The sequence below is a fragment of the Garra rufa genome, chromosome 1 (genome assembly GCF_049309525.1).
Source record: "Garra rufa chromosome 1, GarRuf1.0, whole genome shotgun sequence".
In the NCBI taxonomy this organism is placed as follows: Eukaryota; Metazoa; Chordata; class Actinopteri; order Cypriniformes; family Cyprinidae; genus Garra; species Garra rufa.
This window is the reverse complement of record NC_133361.1, coordinates 77,842,441-77,868,244: the sequence shown is the minus strand read 5'-3', so window position 1 is coordinate 77,868,244 and position 25,804 is coordinate 77,842,441. Positions and strand designations below refer to the sequence as shown.

Below are 25,804 nucleotides of genomic sequence, written 5' to 3'. Positions count from 1 at the left end.
TATAATGTATAATAAATAGGGGCTTCATAGAAAATGTTACCAAGACTTCTGTGCAAAATTTAAATGGTTCTTACTAGATCTGGAAGTGTTTTTGGTGCCCCATCTATACTTTCATCAGACTGTTCTGCTTTAAAGATTGTTTCTATTACAATTAACTAAATCTAAAGCAGCTTGAAACTCAGTATTAATAAAACTTTGAAATAATGTACCACAAACAGTCATTAAAGATAAATGAAGATTAAACACCAACCTTGTAATGTATTTGACTGTTGATGTTACAATACCTAATGGCCACTAGAGGGCACCCCCGTGTTGTGTATCGTTACTGTTGGTGTGTGCCGAGTGAAGCAGTAAAAAAGAATACAGTGTATCCAAGTCTCCGGTTCTTCTGTGCACATTCTGAACGAAACCAAATTCATATATGTTATAGGAGCATATTGATGCAAACATAACATAAATTGGCGACGAGTAAAAAGTTCCCACTACCACTATCGAGCTGTCAGTCAAGAGTAAAGGATGGCTACGATTATTGGACAGGTCGAGGCGTTCGACGAGACGAGAGAGCAATGGACTACGTATGTGGAACGTTTTGAACACTTTGTACAAGCTAATGACATTAGTGAAGAGAAAACAGTGTCAGTTTTTCTCAGTGTAATGGGAGCACCAACTTATGGACTCTTACGTAGTCTTATTGCACCAGTTAAGCCTGGGACTATGAAATATGATGAAATTGTGGACACACTGCAAGCGCATTTTACCCCGAGACCCATTGTGATTGCTGAGAGGTTCAAATTCCACAAACGGAATCAAGCAGAGGGGGAAAGTGTTGCACAATATGTGGCGGTGTTAAAGAAGCTGGCGGAGCACTGTGAGTTTGGTGACAATTTAAAGGACGCGTTAAGAGACAGATTCGTGTGCGGCCTGAGTTGTGAGTCAATACAAAGGAAACTTTTGACCGAGTCGGCGCTCACGTATCAAAAAGCTGTGGATATAGCGATGTCGATGGAGGCTGTATCTAGGGAATCACAGCACCTGAGTAATTCATTAAAAGTAAATGCCATGTCTCTTTCGTCAGAATTGCCTAAGGAGAAATGTTACAGATGTGGAAAGTCCAACCATATCCAAAATGAGTGTTTTTACAAAGACCAACTCTGTCACAATTGTGGAAAGAAAGGCCACATTTCACGGATGTGTAAATGTAAGAAGACAGAGGAGAAAATACCTAGAACTTCTGGGAAAGGAAAATGTGTAAAAAGGAAGGGACAGGCAAAGAAAAGACCAGTTCACAGAATGGATGCTAGAATGGAAAGGAGTGATGAAGAGACAAGTTCGGATACAGAGGCAGAGCTGACACTGCACAAAGTTACAGCAACATTGCACAGTCCTTCACCAGTGAGCATAATGAAAAGTGAAACTGATTCAGTGTCATCTGTAATTAAAGTTCAACCAAAAATTGAGGGATTGCCAATGGAGATGGAAGTCGACACGGGAGCAGCAGTCTCCATCATCTCAAGTGAATTGTACAGGGATAAATTGAGCCATGTTCGTCTGCGCCATACAAACGTTGTTCTCAAGACGTATACAGGCGAAGTAATTCTGCCAGAAGGAGTCATTAAGGTGCGTGTCAAGCTAAACAGACAAAGCCTACGCTTACCCTTATATGTTGTTACAGGAAAGGCAGTTCCTCTGTTGGGACGTGAGTGGCTTCGAAGAATTCATCTGGACTGGCGTGAGATCAAAACTGTAAGAGCAGTACACCACATTAATGAAGGGACACTGGACAGCCTTCTAAAGAGGTATGCCAAAGTATTCAGAGAAGATCTAGGCACATTCAATGGATATACAGCTACCTTAAATCTGAAACCGGGAGCTCAACCAAGATTTTTCCAAGCACGTGTAGTACCGTATGCTATTAGACCCAAGGTGGAGGAAGAAATTGATCACCTTCTTAAACAGGGAATCATTTCACCTGTACGATTCAGTGAATGGGCAACCCCGATTGTGCCTGTAATCAAAAAGGGCGGCAACGTTAGGATCTGTGGTGACTTTAAAGTAACCGTAAATCCAGCTTTATGTGCTGAACATTACCCATTACCCCGTATAGAAGATCTGTTTGCTTCACTCGGCACACACCAACAGTAACGATACACAACACGGGGGTGCCCTCTAGTGGCCATTAGGTATTGTAACATCAACAGTCAAATACATTACAAACCTCCTTGTTCCTCATGTTTTATTCTCAAAGGTTCTGGATCCTCATGTTTTATTCTCAAAGGTTCTGGTTCCTCATGTTTTATTCTCAAAGGTTCTGGTTCCTCATGTTTTATTCTCAAAGGTTCTGGATCCTCATGTTTTATTCTCAAAGGTTCTGGATCCTCATGTTTTATTCTCAAAGGTTCTGGATCCTCATGTTTTATTCTCAAAGGTTCTGGATCCTCATGTTTTATTCTCAAAGGTTCTGGATCCTCTTGTTTTATTCCCAAAGGTTCTGGTTCCTGTTTCATTCTCCAGGTTTCTTGTTCACTCGTGTTCTCCTCACTCTTCACTTTAATAAACATCTTCACAGCAGCAGATCTCAGATCAGCAGATACTTCTCCAGATATTCCTGATTGCTTCCAAACCTAGTCCCAGCTGTGAGGATGAGGATATTACAGGTATTTACTGACTGGATTCAAAAACTGTATTTTTTCTGTTTACAGAAACTACATTTCTCACAGGCTGAATTAAAACAGAATCACAACAAAACAACAGAGAGCAGTGAAACTAATTCTTCTTCTTCTTAGGTTTAATGGTGTTTGGCAAACAGAGATTTGTGTGTTAGTGTCACCCGCTGGACTGGAGTGTGAAGCGCCGAAAGGAGGAAAAATAATGCGGGGAAATGACTGTGACTGAGCGCTATTTTAAAATGCTAAAAATACAATTTACAGTGCCTGCATTACTAGAAACTCAATCTCTAGAAGTGCATTCATTAAAAAGTATAATTAGTGTTATAATTTTAGTGAAATTACAATTTTGAAAACAAAATACCAGCAATATCCAGTTAGACCTGTAGTAAACTCAGAAGAGAAGATCAGGAGACTTTTGATTGAGATTATTGTGTGATGCTGCGGTCATCCAGACTGACTAAAACACTCAATCACTGGAGTTTAAGACAGATTTCAGGATCACCATTAGAAGATAAAATATGCAAAGGCTGTAAACAGTTACAGGAATTTGCCCAGATTTTCAGTGACTCTAATCTAATCAGCAGAACTATAGACTCATTATCACAGAGATCAGGGAAAGTCCCACCTTCAGCCTCTGCATTCATATTTAACTCAGAGATTGATCAGAAACAAAGACACCAATTAAAGAAATGAGGCAGAAACATCAACAGCCAATAAAGACAAAAGGTGACACTTAGCATCATTTCACATTCATATTCACACACTCCTAAAGATAAATATATTCATTTAAAACAAACTGATCACATCCCTTGAATACTGTGTTTAAGCTTGTGATCTGAGAGCTTTGTCTTCATCTGAAGGGCCTCCTGAAATCTGAATAAACTCCAGTGATTGAGTGTTTTAGTCAGTCTGGATGATCACAGCGACACACAGGACCAGCTCAAACAAGTCTCCTGATCTTCATTTTCCTGCAGGTGTATTAAAGGTATTTTGTTTTCAAAACATTTAACTTCACTAAAATCATTACAATAATACAACATGGCTTTTTTTCTGATAGATGTACTTCTAGTTAATGTTTCTAATAAACAGTTTATTGTGTCTTGTATTTATTACCCAAACGTTTCACTGTTAATAAAAGAAGATATGGAGTGAACTGAATATGTTGGCATATTTTTGCCAATTTATCGAAACTGAAAAGGTAATAATGATTTAACCATATTCCTTTACACTAAAAAAGTGTATTTAAAACCAAAAAAAAAAAAAAAAAAAACATTACCTCTGAAACAGAAAAGATCATATACAGACCATATTATAATCTCCATCCAATCCTTACAGAAGATTTGTTCATTTTCAGTGTGGATCTGTTATTAATGACTTTTGTTTGTAAATGCATTGCCAACAACTGAAATTTTAATATTTTACTTGTTTATATTATAATCATATTTTAGCACAGGTTATATACAAATTTTAAAAAAGTAATAATACTCTGGGGAAATGTAAGTCATAATTCATTATAAATAAACTTATGTAGTGGTAAATAGAAACTGACACAAATATATTTCTGTGTCCTAATTTGCCCTAATAGCAAAATAAAACTAAAAACCCAGACAGTGTTTCAGTAACTTTCCAAAAGAATAAATAAATAAACAAACAAACAAAATAGCCAGAGATTGATTACAATAGTCAAAAGAGTGATCAATCAATTTGTCATCACACCCTCCTTGTAACAGTTACACAGCAGCATAAACTAGTTTAATGTGAATTTAGTGGCAAGGTTTATCAATATAAAACAAAGTTTTATAAATGTACATAAAAAAAGAGAATAATATTAATATATTCACGATGTTAGTAACTTTAGAAAAACATCATCATGAGTACAAAATTCTATTCTATAATCAACATTTCATTGATATATTTGTGATTCTAGAGAGCAGTGCACCAATGGGACTTTTATTTTGCTCTGGTGATGTGACGTCATAAAGCTTCGCCGCGCTCCTCATCTGTTGTGGTTCACCTGAAGAAAGGTTTGTGCTTTTAAAGTTTTTAAACCAATGGACATTGTTGCATCAATAAAGCGTTTTTACAAGCTATGGAAAATAAATGTAATGCTTTATTTAGTGTTACTGAAAACGTTAGCCTTTAATAACACAAAAGATGCGTCTTGTTTCGCTCTCTATATCATGAATCAATCGTGTGATGATAAGAAGTGATGAGAGAAACTGAGAATCCGAATCATTTGAATCAAATAATTTGTGAAATGATTCAGTGTTTCGATTCAGCTGCACGCGGACTACAAACGACAACAACAAACACAAACGAGTGAATCACAACCGACAATGATTTAATGAAAGTGTATCATATTAGATACCATAAATAATTAAATACCTACATATTTTATACCTTCAATATAAGTCTATTAATTTATTTATAATACTGAGTCTTTTGAAGTCTATTAACTCTCTGATTGTCTTACTAGTGCACTGACTAGTGAACTAGGAGCTGATTTAGACTCACCCAGAGATTTAGTTTGCATTGATATTTCTTTTTATTATTTATTGTCATCTTAAACAGGACAAAGTGTTCAAACCCAAAAACTCCTGGAGAATCAACAGAGATCCACGTGACACACTTTGAAAAAATGGTCTTTATTAAAGAGGAGAGTGAAGACATGAAGATTGAAGAAACATTCAGAGTCAAACATGAAGATACTGAGGAACAAACAAAGATGGTGTTTATTAAAGAGGAAAGTAAAAACATAAGGATTGAAGAAGCATTTAGAGTCAAACATGAAGATACTGAGGAACAAACAAACATGGGGTTTATTAAAGAGGAAAGTAAAAACATAAGGATTGAAGAAGCATTTAGAGTCAAACATGAAGATATTGAGGAACAAACAGGTTGGTTTTCATTCTCAAACCTGAATTCACTACAGAATTGAATGATATTTATGAATAATGTCACACAAGTGTAGAAATGTTTTGACATTTGACAGAAGTGTTGAGATCACATATTAATGCTGCCTTCAAAGACAGCTGAGAAGATCTTACTTTAGCACTGGCCATTTGTTATTATGAGATTGCGCATTTAAGTTGTAACAATAATATGGAATTAGCCTAAACCAAAGTTATATTTTTTTCTGTAACATCAAACCTAGTATCTCATTCTGCTTCTAAAAAAATAAAACCATTGATTTCTAGCACTTTGACTACTTATGCAAAAGTAACAAAGCAAACCTTGAAATGTGAGTAATCATGTTTGGCTTCTGCTTGCTATCTACATTTGTTAATGTATTTGATAAGCAAATAAACAAGTAAACACTTAGGCTACACCTAAATTAAGTTAGAAACGTCAGAAACGTTAAATTCGCCTTACTGTGCATGAGTGAAAACTCATAAAAGCTCACTGAGACTATACAGATGGAACAGGTTACACTTTTTCATGCAGTTTTTCTAGTAAGATCATTTCATTTACCATTTTTTGTAGAACAAGACAATGTAGGACATACAGAAAAACAGTACAAAAAACAGTGCTGTAAATATAAAGCAAGTCTGAAAAAAATAAAAAAATAAGCCAAAACAAAAGCACAAATATTGATGTTAAACTCATTATGTGAGGTGTAAGATTGTAATGTATAAGTTGCACAGCTCTATATCTTGTGTGCATATAAAGTAATTTAAAAATGGGGAATAAGGAGGAAAATAAGGAAAAAGAGAAGGAACAAAATATATTAAATATATAACCAGATAGATCTATATCTGTTGAATATCAATATAATCAAGTAAATAAATAGATGACCACTGTTCAGGAGGCATCAGAGTGGAGCAGTAGGTCATACACCAAGGTATTGTATTTTAACATATGAACAATAGAAACCAGTGGTTCTCAAACTGGGGTGTGTACACAAAAAACAAAAGGCAAAGATTTGGCATTAATTTAACTCTACCCCAACTTAAGGTTAAGGTGATGAGTTGGCTTAAGTTGGGCTCAGGTGGTTGTTCTGTGGTGTTTCCCATACATTGGTTAATTTGTGGCGACACAAATATCATTTTAAAGTGCATATTGCAGGTTAAAAAAAATTTGAGATAAACATATATTCGTGAATGAAAATACTATACGAACCGTCAATGCACTATTTGAAAATATTTTACAAGACCTAAGGGTACAAATTTAGAAGACAAAGTGACGGTTTCCTTGACCGCTCTCAAAAACAACTTTTTTTTCCACACCGCGTCATATGACGTCACGAGAGGGAGTCGTTCGCCAAGCTCTGTTGCTATTCAGTAGGAGCAGTCGTGAGTTAGTGTGTTTTCGGTAGTTATTTTTAATTTCAATTGATCATCGTCATGGTAAATTATTGTGTTTATGGAGGCTGCACAAACTCCAGCCTGTCAGGACATTGTGTCCACGTGTTTACTTACAATAAAAAGAACGGTGCTATCTTCCGGATATGGGTGCGTTTGTGCGGATGAAGTGACGGGCCTATACTAATGCATCTGCTTCGAAAAACGCGTTCACTTTACACTGGAGGATTATCATCCCGGCGATATGATGCAGTTCAACATGAGATGCTGAAGCAAAAACCAAGTGAGTCTCAGAGCCGGTGCAGTTCCTTCGGTGCACAAACAGCAGCTTCATCGGGTGACCGCCCGCCTGTGGTTCGTCCGAAGCCGTCAGAGATGCAGCTCGACGAAAACGTGAACTGCACCGTAAGTCTTGTTTTTCTTCTCACAACTTCTCATAAATACCAAATCCGTGAACGTATTTATTTCAATAATGAGACAACGAGATGTGTATAGGTTTTTGTAAAGCACCGTTGCTAGCTTGTAAGCATTAGCAATATCATTTTAAGAACCGTGTAAAAACGGTACCATAGGAGAAGGCATTACTGGTCAGTTATCCTGAGTTTGTTAATATTATAATCATCAAGTCTAGTTACAGCTTAGTAACATTGTTTGCACAGCTAATTTGTAATTTATTGTCATGTGTTGTGTTTATAGGGCTTTGGGAGACATTGCAAGACATGAGGCTGTGTGAAGATCTGAAGCAGTGGAGGCCAGCTGTTATTAACCACCTCTAATATAACACATTAGTGTGATACCCACACTGAAAATATTTTTCTTTCAGTTGTATATGTTTGGTACATCTACATGTATATATTAACAGTTGCAATGTTGCGTTTTAAGTTGGGTATTAACAGTACTATGAAATAATATTTATGATTTATTGCTGTATAAATTAAACTGAATTGAATTAGCCATAAATGCAGATCTGCTTGATATACATGTTGTAAACTTCATAAAAAATGTATACAGTAAGACAATTTGTGATTGTGATTATTTTTTATTGTTTGTCACCAAAATGGGGCCATTCAAAACCTTTATAAAGTAATCCTTCCTCTGTAAACTGTCTAATAGCTGACACAACACATGCAGGTAAGGGCTTCCTGATGAATACCAGCGCGCACAACTTGACTGTGTGCTGTCAATATTAATTGTCTTATACCAATGGCATCAAAAAGTTTTACTTTACTTGTATTTGTCACCTAAATATAGTCAAACTGTAATTGAGATTAAATTTTACTGTTTATTTGTACGTACAAGTGTTTAGCTCAGAGTAATAAATGATCTCTACCATAAACATACTCATGTCTGCTGGCCTGGAGATGTCTATGCCCCTGCCTAAAATGCATTTAAGCTATACGTAGAACCTATTTTGATTTCAGACAGCAAGCCTCAAAGCCTGGGTGCAGAGTCAGAGACAGCACATCAAGTTTGGGGGTATTTCCCATATAAGCATATAATAAAACAAAAAGGTGTTTATCTCTCGCGCACGGTAATAAAAACCCGCTATATCACGTAACGTTGGATATTAATGAGTATGACACGCTTGATCAACGATCATTCGTTTGTGTTACTGGTAAGTAGAATCAATACTTCTAGATGACCAATGCTATGATTTTTCCCGATTAGACATCGTCAGCTAACACTGATCTCTCACAGACACCTGCCCTGTTCTCCTCACACCACAACTTAATTTGTCTCCTCTGACCGTTGTTCTGTTTAATCCTGGCATGTCCCTGCTCTCTTGGCCACATAGCAGGCTCATATTTGTGTCTGTGGTTCGTCATACAAGTGTAAATAAACATTTTAAATGTTCTCTGCGTCCGAACAGTCAGTGCGATCCATTGTTTTCCTATGGTTTACATTGATCGCTCTCCCTCTCGTTACGTCACTGCCGGTTTGCCAGTTTTTCAGACGCGGAAGTAAAATTCTCTCACAAAAACGACTCTAGAAGCCTTAATAGCGTATTTTGAAGTATATTTTAAAGAAAATCTGGTTCCTACATTATTTTTCTATACATCAATTCACCGGAGTCTCTAACCTGCAATATGCACTTTAACATGACCACAATATCAAAACTGACCACCACAAATAGATTTTCCAAAAGGCTTTAACTTTGTTGAACAAACAAGAGAACTGTACGTTTCAAAATCATTGTTTTATATCACTGTATCCCTGAAGGAAACCTTCAGAACATTCCAAGAGAACCTTCTTCAGAACATTTTCGATGTAATTTTCATTTTGTCTGCATGTAATGCCTGAGAAAGATACCAGTCTCAGATGGAACATGTGAGTTCTCTCGATCTGAGAGCCAATTCTTTTATAGTTGAGCACAGCAGTGCTCTCCTCGCTCTCGAGAGTCGCCTATGAGTTAAACATTCCCAAAGTGAGCATCAAAGTTCCCTTCTCATCGTTTAGATAAGTTCTCCGCTCCCTGAAGCTGCGTAGGAGTAAAGGCAAAGTCTTTAATAAAATCCTCAGGCAGGGTAACAGACAGGATTTTTCACTTTCAATTGGAAGTTTAAATTTAGTATTTTTTTTATGTTTCCAGAGGCGTAATTATAATATTACTAATGTTTTTGACAGATATACTTTAAATCGAGTGATTTAATTTTATTTAAATAAGATTTTTGAGAGATTAATGACCGTTTTCCACTGCTTCTCTGACAGTCAGTTTTGGGGTGTTTTCCACTTAAAAGGTCAGTGTAACAGCCAACTTGTAGTATTGGCTAACATAATTGCTCCCTTCATAAAACCTCAGAAGTAATTATTGTGTGATAAATTTTCCATCTGTCGTTTGAGTGCGGAGTTTGTCCCCTTTCTTTTTCCTAGTCTCTCTCTAAATTTGTTGAATTTTATTCCCTGGGAGACATAAAAATGGTATATAATAATTGAGATCGGTCTGTATAGATTTCCTAGATTTAATTAATTGTATAACAGCCAACTTAATCTGGACACCTTAGTATAGGATCTAGCATACATGCATTACATATCTACATGTTTTGATGTTAATTGCTTTGTGCCATTAAACTGGGGTTAACTTTTATCTTTTTGTTTTTCCACCTTAGATCTAACAGCGCTGAAAGAGGAGAGAGAAGATCTAAATGAAACTGAAGAGAAAGATCAGTTTGAGAATCTTCATGATTTCGTATCTGGAGAAAAATCTTTTTGTTCCTTAGAGTCTGAAAAGACTTCTAAACAAAAAAGTGCTCAGAAGACTGGAACTAGGAGTATTTTCACTTGCTATCAGTGTAGAAAGAGTTTCAAAGAAAGAGGACACCTTAAAAGGCACATGAGGATTCACACCGGAGAGAAGCCTTACTCTTGCAAACAGTGTGGAAAGAGTTTCCAACAAGGACACCTTAAAATGCACATGAGAATTCACACTGGAGAGAAGCCTTACTCATGCAAACAGTGTGGAAAGAGTTTCACTCGTAAAGGATGCCTTAACAGACACATACAAATTCACACTGGAGAGAAGCCTTACTCATGCAAACAGTGTGGAAAGAGTTTCACTGAAAAAGGAAGCCTTAACAGACACATGAGAATACACACTGAAGATAAGCCTTACACATGCAGCCAGTGTGGAAAAGGTTTCAATCGTAAAGAATGCCTTAACATTCACATGAGAGTTCACATGAGGCAACAAGGACAACTTGAAAGTCACATAAAAATGTACAATAGAGAAAAGCCTGGAAAGAGTTGCAGTGAAAGTGGAAACCTTGAAGTTCACCAGAATGTTCACATTACAGGGAGCCTTTTTACCTGCCAACAGTGTGAAAAGAGTTTCACTCGTAAAGTATACCTTTACATTCACAGGAGAGTTCACACTGGAGAGAAGCCTTACACATGCAAACAGTGTGGAAACCGTTTCAGTCAAAAAGGAAGCCTTGGCAGGCACATGAAGATTCACAATAAAGAGAAGTCTAACAGATCCCCTTAGCATGGACAGAGTTTCAAACAAAATGTCTAGAATGGACATTTCCAGTCCTTGATTCTGATTGGCCACAATCAAAGCTGTTGTAAATTACTCTACAGACTTACACCTCTTTGTTTCTTAGCAACCACATTGTTGCAACCACAATTACAATTGAGATCAAAAGTTTACACCCCCTTTCAGAATCTGCAAAATGTTCCCTTGTCAAAACAATCCGAAAGGATTCCAATAACAATCCTATACAGGGCTCCTACAATGATATAAATTCTAATTCACTTTTTAAAGCAATGTGTTTTGTCCATGGTACACTTTACAGTGTCAACTAGCTCTATTGTGTTGGACTGAGCTTAATGCATAAAGGTGCAAGGAATAATATGGACTATGGACAATGTGTTTGCTCTGTCTACAATGTAAGAACTTCACATTTGTATATCAAGAATTGGAAGGAGAGCTCACAGGAAGTGCACTGTTTTTTGATTGAAGCACAATAAAGGACACTGTTAGCATTTTAACATCAGTGTGCATGAATTTAATTTGCACACACCAGTTACTTGCTCACTTCTATCACCTACATTGGCAGCTTTGTGGAAGGCTGTAATAATAATTTTTTTCAGTTTTGGAACCAATTAGGAATTGTCTTCTAGGACAATGCATAAATATGCTGCATGATCATTTCTACAGGATTTTAATGGGATCCAATTTCATCTTAATTTTTGAAGGATTGTACTTATTCATTGCATCTATTACAATTTTTTTGCAGTTTACTTAAACTCACCTTGAGTGAGTTAAGTGCAAGAATTTCAAAGAAACTAATAAGATTGATGAAACAAAAGACAAATCAATAAATGTTCTGTTTTAATGTCAATAGTGATCTAATTTAGTCTTTCTTTCACAAGTTCACTCTTACGGATCATAAACTGAGTGAAAGGTTAGGCGTATCTGGCATGCTGTCCGGGAGCGGGCTCGCTCGGCAGTAATTCCCGAGCCCGGGCTGAAGGTGAGGAGACGGTGTGGTGGAACATTGCTGAAAAAAGGGGGAGGAAGAAGGTAGGTCTGCTTTGGTTATTTACAGGGATTCTTTCTCGTGCTGATTGGATAGGGAGTGTGATTACTGATGATGAATTGGCTGTGTTAATTATCCGTGTGAGCTCTTCCCAAAAATCCTGAAACCGAAAGCCAGGATAAACATGGCATCTAGGGTACGGGCGATGTGGATGGTCTGGTAGACTTTACAGAGAGTGTAGATGCAAATGTTTAGAATTTTTAGGGTTATAAGTTGGCGGGTGTCTGGGCCAGTAGGATGGGTTTTTTGGATTCCTGGAAAAAATTGGATCCCACTTAGGTACCCTTTGATAGACCTTTTTCACAGAAACCGGAAATACGCAATCGCAGGGTATGCAGACTTCCTGTGTAATGTCAACACAACAGAAAGCTGGGTAATTTAAAATTAAAATGGAGAGAGTCTACACAACTTCCCTCGCTGGTTTGCCAAAAATAACTTTTGCCGACCTGATAAGAGTCGTGGAGGAGAACTCCGTCACAAAGAGGAACAAATTGGATAAAGGATATACATTTTTCCACTAAGAGTTTATCCGGGACGTTCTAAAACGCTTAACGTGGCTTAACGAACGTAAAAAACGACCAGGAAACCCCAAATTTCTGTCATACCTTACTTGGAACAAACACTAACTACTATCAAAAGAAAGAGCCCTTATCCCACAGATAAAGTGCATAATATCACGTTAAGCGTTTTCTCCCCCATAGAAGCCCATTATAAGGAAACCGCTTGGTTTAGGCCCAATCCCAATTCTATTTTCTACCCCTTCGCCTACCCCTCGCCCCTTCCCCTTGTCCCTTGAAACAAAGTGTAAAGGGGAAGGGCTAAAATATTTCCCCTAAGAAATGGGACACCACTACAACACTGTTATACGTCATCATAGGTTGTCGCTAGTTCCTAATGTTACATCAGAGGACATGCGCAGATGTTTATCACTCATTCCAAGATGTCAAAATGTTGTCATGTTTCAAAAAGTACAAATGTACGGTGTACGTACCTTTCATTCACATGTGGCCGTAAGCAAAACAAACAACGCATTATCACATGCGCGGCAAATTGCTAATCAGTGTAGTTGTGCCTGGAGAAGTATATATGCTTCATTTGTGAATTTTGTTTTCAACTTTCTATTTGAACGCGTTCGTTTTCTGGATCCTTGGATTAAAATGTTTACAGGGGTTCACTGGTTTAAGAAATTTCTGATCGTAAAAATCTGCTTCTTTTTATTTGTAAGGTATTGTTTTTATTATTATGAACTAATTTAAATTACTGGTGCGGTAGACTAGGTGCATTAGGCGCAATCATCAAATACATTTCAAAGCAAGCCGGCTCCACGGTCCTGACTGCATCATCAAAGGCATTGGGTGTTTTTAGCGAATATTTACATTTATTCACATGACTGGATGAGGTGGACTGCCATGATTTTGGCGAATGCAGGACACTACTGAATAATGCGCATCAGAGGGGATTTAAAAAGTGGAAGTGTGTATACACCGTATACCTGTGTACACCCTCCACTACACCACCGTTGCAAATTGCCGTGCCACTGGTCTTTCATGTTTCTAACATGCAGTCAAGTGTATATGACATAAAAATATATTTTGTAATATGTGCAATAAGTGCTATCTGCTAGCAAACTTTAGCGATTTTTTTGCAAACGTTTATTTACAAAACAACACCATAAACGCAAACACAAGATTGAAGGTAATACACATATAATGAAACATTGTCATCAAAATCCTTATTAAAGTCAAAAATTACTTATATTTACGAGTCTGCTTGCTCGAGTGAGCAGCCATGTTGGAAATTTCTCTTAGCCCTTCGTTTGAAGTGAGGTCCTGAAAAATCTTCGTTTGGAGGGCTATCTGGCCCTTCCCCTTACCCCTACCCCTCCAACCAAAAGAGAAATGGGACACCCCTACCCCTTCACGTGAACGCGCCAAACGGAGGGGTAGGGCTAAGTGTAGGGGTAAGGGGTAGAATTGGGATTGAGCCTTATTCTTTACAATCACATCACACAGTCTGTACAAACTAAAGCTTTATGGTTTGCCGCACCTAGTGATTGGAATACTTCACAAAATGAAATGAAGATGCTTAATGAAGTTTGGTGTCAATGTGTACTTTTAAATCTTTGATCTGTGACCTATTATAGGAAGAATCAAAATACAAATGTTATTGTAATACCATTGCAACCTATGTGGGTACTCATCCTGGCCGAGGCGCTTAAAATCTTAAAAGAGATTTTAAATATTAGTATTCTCATCTAATTTTTTAAACTTAAAGGAACACTCCACTTTTTTTGGAAATAGGCTCATTCTCCAACTCCCCCCGAGTTAATAAGTTGATTTTTACTGTTTTGAAATTCATTTAGCCGTTTTCCTGTTCTGGCGATATAACTTTTAGCATAGCTTAGCATAAATCATTGAATCCTATTAGACCAGTAGCATCGCGTTCAAAAAATACCAACGAGTTTCCATATTTGTCCTATTTAAAACTTGACTCTTCTGTAGTTATATCGCGTACTAAGACCAGCGGAAATGTAAAGATGCGGTTTTCTAGGCCGATAAGATTAGGAACTACACTCCCATGCCGGCGTAATAGTCAAGGAAGTTTGCTGCCGTAACATGGCCGAAGCAGGCGCATTAATATCACACAGCACATGTGCAAATGTTTACTTCCGTCAACATATCCAACGTGCATGCACAGCACAGACAGCGTTCCTCGCCATGGAGACATTTGTGAGAGACGATTTAGAAGATATTTACTTTGGTGCAGATCCTGAACCGTATCAATTTGAACCAGAATTCACTGAAGCTAAGGTTTTGGTACGCGAAAGACAAGAAAGTGTGTCTGAACTGCCCTGGACAGAAGGGATGAGGAGAGCAGATTCGCGCTGGTGGGGCTTGCCAACCCTTGCCAACTAAAAGTGAGTGCCTGTGTTGTCGCGAGTGGGACCAGGTATTGCCATCGATGGCAAGGGTGGATCTACCTGATGAGGAAGTGGCATGTCGCAACATCCGAGGACTTGGATGCAATGCTGCATCCTGCAGTAGTAGATTTTTTTCCGGTTTGACAAAATAAACTAGAAAAAACGTCACATGCCGAGTGGACCTAATGGCCAGCTGTCGCAAGAGTAAGTTATTCCTGCAACCACTACATTATATAATATAAAGATTTTAAATGCATACTGTCAGTTTGCCTTTTCAGGCTTACATTCATGATGTACACTTTTACTCAAAACTGACTTTAAAACACCACCGACTGTTCGCAATAACTTTCTTTTGCAATCATACATGGAATTTGGTCATAGCAAATACTAAGCCAACTGTTCGCCCAAACCTAGTCGTCAGGGGTTGCATTTCACAGGTAACGTTAGCAATTAATCATGTTTCACTTACAGCCGTGGGCGATGCTCCTTGTTGTCCTGTCTGTAACGTTAGTTTGAAGATTGTTGGGATCGCCGTGTCCTTTAGACGCCGTGCTGTAGTACCGGTAAAACTATCCAAATAGTCATCTGGTTCAAAATCCTCGGAGCAAACATGCCATTTCTTGATCGTTTCTAACGGTGTTTTGAGATCCATGTTCAGAGCAGCCAGCCATTGATTCATTAGTCGAAATTGCTTTTTTTTCGTGGGAATTCTATGAAAGATGGTAGTAGATTACGTCTTCGACTTACTATCACAGCCCCTTACAATGCACATAACCATAGCTAATCACACAGGTAAACCCAGCCACTAACAATTTACCAGCTGCAACTCTGACAGCTGCAACAACCGGAATTACACAAACTTAGCACCGGTCACATTGGAAGTTACCTAGCTGGGATCTAATTTCAGGCGCTGTGTGATATTAATGCGCCTGCTTCGGCCATGTTACAGCAGCAAACTTCCTTGACTATTACGCCGGAATGGGAGTGTAGTTCCTAATCTTATCAGCCTAGAAAACCGCTGCTTTACATTTCCGCTGGTCTTAGTACACGATATAACTACAGAAGAGTCAAGTTTTAAATAGGACAAATATGGAAACTCGTTGGTCATTTTTGAACGTGATGCTACTGGTCTAATAGGATTCAATGATGTATGCTAAGCTATGCTAAAAGTGATATCGCAAGAGAACGGCTGAATGGATTTCAAAACGGTAAAAATCAACTTATTAACTCGGGGGGAGTTGGAGAATGAGCCTATTTCCAAAAAAAGTGGAGTGTTCCTTTAAGAACAATACAAAAATGTAAATGTGCATTATATAAATGAAATCGTCTTGACTACTTTAAGTAAAACTCCCTAGGATCAGTATTGATTAATTAATGTGTTTATTGCCAATATATTTAATCTTATTCTTATCAAACAACCACACAATCACAGCCCAGAACAGTAGACAAAGTGCACTGTCAAGTGCAGACCATAGTGTTAATACACAGAAGTCATAACTTTGTTTTTGCTGAGTTTATTTCATTAATATTGGGTATTAATTGATGTCAAATAAAACCAACTAAACTTCCAGAGCAAGTTGTTGTGCCTTCTCTGAGCTATTTTCTCATGTTTCTTCTTTCAATATTAAACAAAAAAAACAAAATATGAATAGACGAATGATACACGGATTAGTCTACCACAAATGTGTTCTATATTTGTTGTCTATTCTATCTACTTTTCTTTGTATTTATATAACTATTATTATTTATTATTGTTAAAAAAATAATAGCACTTACAAGCTATGGCTTTTTTGTTGGTTTGATTGATTCTGTTGTCATTTTTTTAAAGTTGCTTTGGATAAAAGTGTCCACTAAATGACTAATTGTAAATATAAATGCTTCTAGGCAAAGGAGATGGTCAGATGAAGCCTCAAGATAATGTATAAAAAAGACGAATGATGCAAATAAAAGAAAGGGTCATGAAGGTGGACAATCAGATTTGGCTCACATTCAGCAGCGGTGTCAACGTTAACTTAGATGTGCATATATGAATCAATAAAAAAAAAAAAAAAATGTCTTTTTCAAGTGTGAATCCTCATGTGGACGTTAAGGTTTTGTTTGTGAATGAAATTGTTTCCACACTGTTGGCAGCAGAACTAGCTCTTTCCACTGTGAGTTCTCATGTGGCGTTTAAGGTTGCTTTTATGTGCAAAACTTTGTCCACACTGTGAGCAAATAAAAGGCTTTTCTCCAGTGTGAATTCTCATGTGGACTTCAAGATTTCCTTTTTGAGTAAAACCTTTTCCACACTGATTACAGATAAAATGTGTTTCTCCGGTGTGAATCCTCATGTGGACTTTAAGATTTCGTTTTTGAATGAAATTCTTTCCACACTGTTGGCAGGTGAACAAATTCTCCCCACTGTGAATGCTCATGTGGCAATTGAGGTTGTTTTTCTGTGTAAAACTCTGTCCACATTGAGAGCAAGTGTAAGGCTTTTCTCCTGTGTGACTCCTTATGTGGACATCAAGGTTTCCTTTTTGAGTGAAACTTTTTCCACACTGTTTACAGAAAAATCGTCTCTCTCCAGTGTGAGTTCTCGAATGGACTACAAGGGTTCCTTTTTGAGCGAAACTCTTTCCACACTGTTGGCATGTGTAGGGCTTCTCTCCAGTGTGAACATTTATGTGGACCTTAAGATGTCGTTTTCGACTAAAACTCTTTCCACAGTGATGGCAGGTAAAAATCCTGTTACATTTTATCTTCTTTTCTCTAATTTTTAAATGATCTTTCTCATTCTGCTCTTTCTCTTCCATATCCTTCAGCTCTTGACTCTCCTCAATCTGGTCTAGAAAAACAAACAAACGCAAAAGCAGTTTAATGGCACAAAGAAACTGACATCAAAAGCAAGATAAGGCAGTCAACAAATGTATTGCTTAGTAATGACGTGAAAACATGCACGACAGCATACTGTGCACACAGTTTCGTTGTCGATGTTTTAAATCTGCCTTTGAAGTGTCCCGCTCTGTGCAGCACGCAGTGTCATGTCTCTAAACCAGTGATTCTCAACTCCAGTCCTCGAGGCCCACTGCTCTGCACATTTGGTATGTTTCTGAATCTTTCAGTTTAGTTCATGGATCTTTCTCCTAATGAACTGATGACCTGAATCAGGTGTGTTAAATGAGGGAGACATACAAAATGTGCAGAGGAGTGGGCCCCGAGGACTGGAGTTGAGAACCACTGCTCTAAACCACTGCTGGAACAGAAAAAAAAACTATCGGTATGGATTTTTGCCGATAAACAATAGTTTTGTCAGTGGACTATTGGTGCTGATTAATCAGCAAAACCAAAACATCGGTCGACTTCTACTTGTAACCCTTACTCAAGGGTTATTCTCTCTTGCACAAGGAGAGTACTTCTTTTTTTTTTTTTTTTTTTTTTTTCTCAATATATTTATTAACTTTTTAACAACATATATTACACACACACCAGGAACCAAAATACAAAAATACAAAATGCAGTATAGACATATTGATGTCTTCGCATCATTACAACATAGCATATCTAAATTTGTCCAGGACTCACATCCTCAAGACTAATGAATAAAAAAAAAAAAAAAAAAAAAAAAATAAAAAAATAAAAAAATAAAAAACACATATACAAACTATTAAGGCCTCCTAATACAAATACATCCTATAATCTCACATATCTTCAATTATCTCCTTAAACATGTCACTATCCTCCTTCTCTATGAAGGATCTAAAGGGATTCCAAACATCTTCAAAAGTCTTACCCTTTCCTTTAATAATATATGTTATTTTCTCCATTGACATATTCAGTACCATCTCCCTGAGCCACCTTTTTATGCTGGGTGGTTCTAGATTCTTCCAATGTAAAGCAATGAGGCGTTTAGCTTGCAAGATACACATAGAAATAAAGATACGTTCCTTTGACTTAAGCTTAGGATACAAATGCAGTAGAAAAATCCTTGGTCCAAAAGGAAGACTGACATTTGTTATTTTACCAATCATATTATGCACTTCTTTCCAGAATTTCGATATTTCTTCACATTCCCATATACAATGAAAATAGGTACCTTTACAAACATTACACTTGGGACATGTATCTGGTATATTTTCATTAAATTTGTTTAATAATACTGGAGTGATGTATACTCTCATGAGCCAATTATATTGCAACAACCTTAATCTTGTATTAACTGTTTGTACTTGAGCATCTTGACAAATCTCACTCCATTCATCTGGTGTGATCTCCTCGTTAACATCCTTACTCCATGCTCCTAAACGAGAGCTAGAAGACTCCGGGGAGCCCTCTACCAACATATTATACAGAAGTGAAATCCGACCTTTATCATAACAATCTTTGGTGACTACTCTTTCCAAAACTGATAATGGTGGTATATTTCCAGTATTTTTTTGAAATGATAAAATGAAACTTCTTATCTGTAAGTACCTAAAAAAATGACTTTTAGGTATATCAAATGTATTACTCAATTCTTGAAATGACATAAGATTGTCTTCCTCATATAAATCTTTTATACTTTTAATACCTTTTTCTGCCCACATCTTAAAACCTACATCTACTTTTCCGGGACTAAACTTAGGATTTCCCCATATTGGACAGTAGCGAGACATCTCACTTATATAGGAGATATTCAAATATTTCTGCGTCTCATGCCATACCCTTACCATATTTAAAACCATTGGATTCGTAACATTACCCTTCATTTTCTGTAAAATTTTACGATCCGAATCATATAAATATGATTCCAAGGGTATTTTATTCAAAATAGAGTTTTTTTCCATTTCTACCCATACGGGTTGTTCATTAGATGTTGAGAAGAAAAACATAATAGATCTTAACTGGGCAGCAGCATAATACCATTTAAAATTAGGGCATTGAAGCCCACCCCTATCAAATGGCAAATATAAAAGAGATAATCTAATTCTGGATCTTCTATTGTTCCATATGAATTTAATAATTAACTTTTTAAGTCTAGAAAACAGATTACTAGGAGGTGTGATTGGAATATTCTGAAATAGGTACAAAAATTTAGGTAAAATATTCATTTTTAAAATATTAATTCTTCCTATTAAAGACAACGGTAAAGAAGCCCATCTTTCAACCAGCGTCACTGTATTCTCAAAAATTGAATTATAATTTTTTGTTACTATGTCTTCCAGTTTTGGAGTAATTTTAATTCCCAAATATGTGAAAATTTCCACATTGTTAAACATATCTACCTTACTGATAGGACTTTTCCTTTCTTCTTCATTCAGCAACATAACTGAAGATTTTGAATTATTGATCCGATACCCTGAGATTTTCCCAAATGTCTCTATAATTTGAATTAAAGCCGGAATGGTTGAGTCTAATTTCTTTAAAAATAATATGACGTCGTCAGCAAATAGCGCTATTTTATGTTCACTGCCAAACATTTCTATACCTTTTATATTACTTTCTTTTCTGATAGCAATTGCCAAGGGTTCAATAGCCATCAGAAATAGGAGAGGGGAAAGAGGCGATCCCTGTCTACATCCCCTAGAAATATTAAATGATTTTGATATAAAGTTATTAGTTAAGACCTCTGTCGAAGGATTCTGGTACAACAATTTAACCCATTTGCAGTATTTTTCTCCAAATCCAAACCGAATTAAAACATCAAACAGAAAGTCCCATTCCACCCTGTCGAATGCCTTTTCTGCATCTAGTGCTAGTAATGCAGTATCTTTTTCCCCCTTTTGTTGATGCAGAATATTAAGCACTCTTCTTACATTATGACATCCTTGTCTATTTATCATAAAACCATTCTGATCCATCCCTATGACGTAAGATGCTACAGTTTCTAATCTTCTTGCCAATATTTTGCTCAGGATTTTAGTGTCTGAATTGAGTAAACTTATAGGTCGAAAATTTTCACATTTATTGTTAGGTTTTCCTGGTTTAGGCAATAGGGTAATTATAGCTTCATTCAAAGACATAGGAAGTTTATTCTCCGCAAAGGCTTCTACTAGCATGTCTAACATAGGTCTTACTAGTTTATCTTTAAATTTTTTATATATATCTATGGGTAGACCATCAGGTCCCGCCGCCTTCCCCGCTTTCATCAGATCGATCGCCTCTACCACTTCTTGTAAAGTGATGTCTTTTCCTATTTCATCTTTATGTTCTTCTGGTATACTAGGTAACTCCAAATTATCCAAAAAAGTTTTTTGTATTTCTGAACCCGAGGTACATTCAGAATTATACAGTTTCATATAATATGATCTAAATGAATTATTAATTTCTTGTGGGTCAACAATGATATTACCATCTGACTCTTCAATCGAATCTACAGCCCTCTCCATTTGCTTTTTTTTTATTTGCCACGCCAACACTTTACCTGTCTTTTCGCCTTGATCATAAAATGTTTGTTTCAGCTTTAATAACTTAGCTACAGTTTTATTTGCAGAAAGTGTATTATATTTAGATCGAAGCATTAATAACTGTTTATGTTTATCTGCACATATCGAATCACTATGATATACTTCATTTTCCAGCTCTTTGATCTCTTTTTCCAAATCTTGTAACTCCTGTCGAGATTTTTTACTTTTAGAACTACAAAAACTAATAATTTGTCCCCGAATAAAACATTTAAATCCCTCCCACCGAATTCCTGCTGAAGTTTCAAATTGATTTGTTTCAAAATAATTGTCAATTTGATTGCCCAAGAACTCTACAAATGACGTATCCTTAAGCCAACTTTGCTGGAATCGCCATTTAGGGGGATCTTTAACTAATTTTGAATCGACATACGACAAAGACACTGGTGCATGATCAGAAATGACAATACTAAGGTATTGACAATCTTTACATTTTGAAAGCAATTGGGCTGACACAAGAAAGTAGTCTATTCTAGAGTAAGTTTGGTGTGTTGCCGAATAGCATGAATATGCAGTCTGTTTTGGGTTAAAATGCCTCCATATATCCACTAGTTTAAGCTCTCCTATAAAATGTAAAATCTGTTTTCTAGAATTCACATGTGCGTTATCAACTCCCGTAGATCTATCTTTTTCTGGATCAAGTGTACAATTCATATCCCCTGCCATTATAACCTGACCTGGTAATGAAGCCACCATCAGAAATATGTTGCTATAAAATTTAGAGTCATCCTTATTAGGGCCATAGATATTTACTAAATTTATTATCTCTGTTACCAATCTTCCCTGAATAATCACAAATCTGCCAGCTGGGTCCTTAATAACATTATTTACTTGAAATGGCACAGCTTTATGTATTAATGTAATTACCCCTCTGGCTTGTGTAGTAAAACATGCCGAGAATACCTGTCCTTGCCACCTTCTTTCAATTTTGATCACTTCCTCCTTAGTCATATGTGACTCTTGCAAGAATACCACATTTGCATGTATCTGCTTAATTCGAGTCATCACTTGTTTAATCTTTTTTAGTTTCCCCAGCCCCCTGCAATTCCATGATAAAAGCCTAATCCCTCCTGTCTGTGACATTTTTTGTTTTTATCATCCTCATTACCTTGAACCATGTATTTGCCAAAATATAAGAGGCCAAACCTAAAATAACTAAAACAAAACTAATAACATAAAATATGAACTTACCCCAGCATTTTCCATGCTTTACTGGTACCATCTGTATCAGTAACCCCCTTCCCTACACTCGACTTCTTAATGGTCTTCTCCTACTTGTTCGGTTGTTCAAAAAAAAATAAATGAACACCAACACCTCTATCCATCGTTACCGTTTCAACCCTCTTATCCACTTTTATACCCACATATTTTCACCAAGCCATGACTTGTCCAATAAAATACTATTACCTCTAAAAAAAAAAAGAAAAGAAAAAGAAATACGCTGACAATCTGTCAGTCTTATATCTCCAAGTAACATCTTTCCAACTATACGCATTATATTAACCTAATATCTTCAAACTATTATCTTAAAATAAAGTCAAACTTTCACTTCGTCGTTTCTTTTTTCAAATATTATAGCAAAAGCGCCCTCTTCTGAACCTTAAATGAATTAACTTAAACGTCAAATACTTAACTTGTTACCCTTATTAAAACAAAATTAAATATCTGCTTTGGACGAATATACAACCTACAGACAAAGAAAATAAACTTCAATTTTTACATTTAGTCCTCAGTACCTCGCATTAATACCTCAGTTTACTTGTTCTCAATTTGTTGCATCTCTTTATCCATTTCTTCTGGACTCGATACCTCAGTTCACTTGTCCTCGACCTGCTGCATAAATTTCTCCACTTCTTCTGGACTGTTCATAATCACAGTACGGTCTCCATGTGTAAGAAGCAATCGAGCAGGAAATATTACTCTGTGTCGGTTGATTCCTTTGTCACGCAATTTTTGACGGATAGCATCGTACTTTCTTTGTTGCCTGTGAAGCTCTGCCGACAAATCCGGAAAAAAACGAAGATTGGAACCTTTGTATGCAATTGCTCCCTTGCTCTTTGCAGCCTTTAGAACATGTTCCTTCTGTTTGAAATTGAGGAACTTCATTATGACAGTCCTCGGCTGCACTTTACCATCTTGTCCGCTTTTTTGACCTGAGCTGGGTATTCGATGGGCTCTCTCTATTATCAATGGCGTAACGCTTTCTCCCAACTCCAAAATCTCTGGTAGAAACTTTTCCAGAAAAGCACACGTATCCGATCCCTCTTCTTTCTCCGGCAAGCCAACCAACCTAAGATTATTCCTCCTACTTCTGTTCTCCAAGTCAATTACCTTATCAGCCATTGATTTCATCTGTTTTTCCAGCGTATCATTTCTGACCTTCAGTTGGATGATTTCGTCCTCTGTCCCTGAAATTCGTTCCTCCACCTCTGTCAATCTCACTTTGACATCCACGACCGCCGAAAGAATTTCGTCCACCTTGCCGCTCACTTGTCTTTCCATTGATTTAAAGGCCTTCATCATCTCCGCGTTACTAGGATTCTCGTTTGAGGCCTCACCACCTTCATCGTCCGTCTCCTCGTGCTCGCTCAGGCTTTCAGGTTCGGATGGCATAATTTGCGATTCCGCTTCCAATTTCCCTTTATTTTTGATCTTTTTCTTCGACGGCATTGTTTTAGTAATCGCTTTAGCTATTCCACCAACTTAAATTAAGTATCTTAAGTGGGTTTATAAGGATTAATTCTAGCCTAATGCACGAGGGTTGAAATCTGCGACTTGTCACGCCACAGCCATAACCGGAAGTCCCCAGGAGAGTACTTCTTAAGATAAACTTAGAATCACACTCATAAACTGTGGTTTTTATGGGACACCGTGAATATGAACTAAAATGTGCTTTTAATTAAAAAGGGCTTAAGTGTCCTAATGAATGAAAGATGGGCTCAAGTGTACTATAAGCGTTAACTAAATACTTTTTTTTTTTTTTAAATATAGAGAAAGTATGTTAAAAGCACATTTTAGTTTATATTCATGGTGTCCCAATATAGCACAGCTGTGCTGCAAACAACAGCTTTAACTGGCAAATGACCATGGTATTAAGCGGGATGATGGACAGCTAACTTTGCATTAAATAATTCTAATGGACTTTGCGTTGGGTCGCCTCCATTAAAACAGTTTAAAGCACAGCTAGCTGTGCGTTATTCCTTACTGAATGTATGACAATAACGAACAGAAGAAGTGTTTTCTCAGCTGTACTTGAAGACGGCATTAGTATTTGTCTGGTCATGTGATCTCAACATGTCTGTACACATGAGGCTCCATGTCCAATAAAACCACTTAAATTAGGAAACTCACGTGACATTCTTCAAAAATATACACTGAATATAGAAACTGACATTTTAATAACAATCAAATGAGAATGAAAACCAACCTGCATCTTCTTGTTTCAGACTGAACACTTCTGCAATCCTTATGTCTTCAATCTTCACGTCTTCACTCTCCTCTTTAACCAACGCCATCTCTATAATAGTGTCACGTGCATCTGAGTTGCTTCACCAGGAGCTTTTTTTTTCTGTGTAGTTCGATACTGTAATGATTAAAATGAAAAAGAAAAGAAAAAAAGATCGAGTTCAGACTAAATCTCTGTGTGCTTCTCAATCAGTTCTCTAGTTCAGTAGTCAGCACACTGCTAATGGAGTCAGTCACAGTCATAGTTAATGGCCTGAAATACTGAACTACTAATTAAACACATACAGACAAAGGTACAAAATAATCTGTAATTTAGTCATTAGATAAACTTAATTAACATTTTTTGCAGTTGGTTTGTAAGAATTGTTTGTTGTTCTTGTTGCATATACAGTTTTGAGCAGAATGTGCTTATTTTAATCCGTGAAATCAACTCTTTAAACTAACAAGCAATTTCAAAAAAGCTCCCTTTTCTAACAACAAAAACAAATCCACAGAGATCAAAACTATTAAAAAATCATTTGGAAATGTTCACATCTCATGCCAGAAGAAAAATATAAATGTATCTTTTTCACAAAACGTGCAACTGTAATCTATTCAGATAAAAACGCTCTCATGTTTCTTTCACAGATTTAGTGAAATGAGATGCAGCTTATCTTTCATTCATTTGCTGATGTGCTTTGCTCTCACAAATAACGTGCATTAATGTCAGGTTAGAAAATTTTAGTATAACCTTGAACAACAATTAAACCATTTTACAAAGTTAGCGTTGACTTAAAAAATGTGGATGGTTAAACCTTTCTTCAGCAGAATCACAACAGATGCACGAGCACAGCCTTATGACGTCACATCACCACGCCAAAATAAAAGCCCTTTTCAAAACACAGATGTTAAAAGTGCTGGAACATTTAGTTACAACAAAAGTAAACTATAAAGGAATATATATATATATATATATATATATATATATATATATATATATATATATATATAT

General features: G+C 36.7%; 2 protein-coding genes across 2 annotated transcripts; one reads left to right on the top strand and one right to left on the bottom strand.

Annotated features, from left to right (window-relative positions):
• Positions 1-5,243: 5,243 nt before the first annotated feature.
• Positions 5,244-12,621, top strand: LOC141339464 (uncharacterized). Its single transcript, XM_073844960.1, has 2 exons — positions 5,244-5,563; positions 10,075-12,621. The coding sequence occupies exons 1-2, from the start codon at positions 5,305-5,307 to the stop codon at positions 10,947-10,949; spliced, it is 1,134 nt and encodes a 377-aa protein (XP_073701061.1). The 5' UTR covers positions 5,244-5,304; the 3' UTR covers positions 10,950-12,621.
• A 3,491-nt stretch (positions 12,622-16,112) lies between these two features.
• On the bottom strand, positions 16,113-25,162 carry LOC141339480 (uncharacterized). The gene is made up of 2 exons (XM_073844961.1): positions 24,776-25,162; positions 16,113-17,753 (listed from the first exon to the last, which is right to left on the bottom strand). The coding sequence occupies exons 1-2, from the start codon at positions 24,861-24,863 to the stop codon at positions 17,062-17,064; spliced, it is 780 nt and encodes a 259-aa protein (XP_073701062.1). The 5' UTR covers positions 24,864-25,162; the 3' UTR covers positions 16,113-17,061.
• Positions 25,163-25,804: the final 642 nt, after the last annotated feature.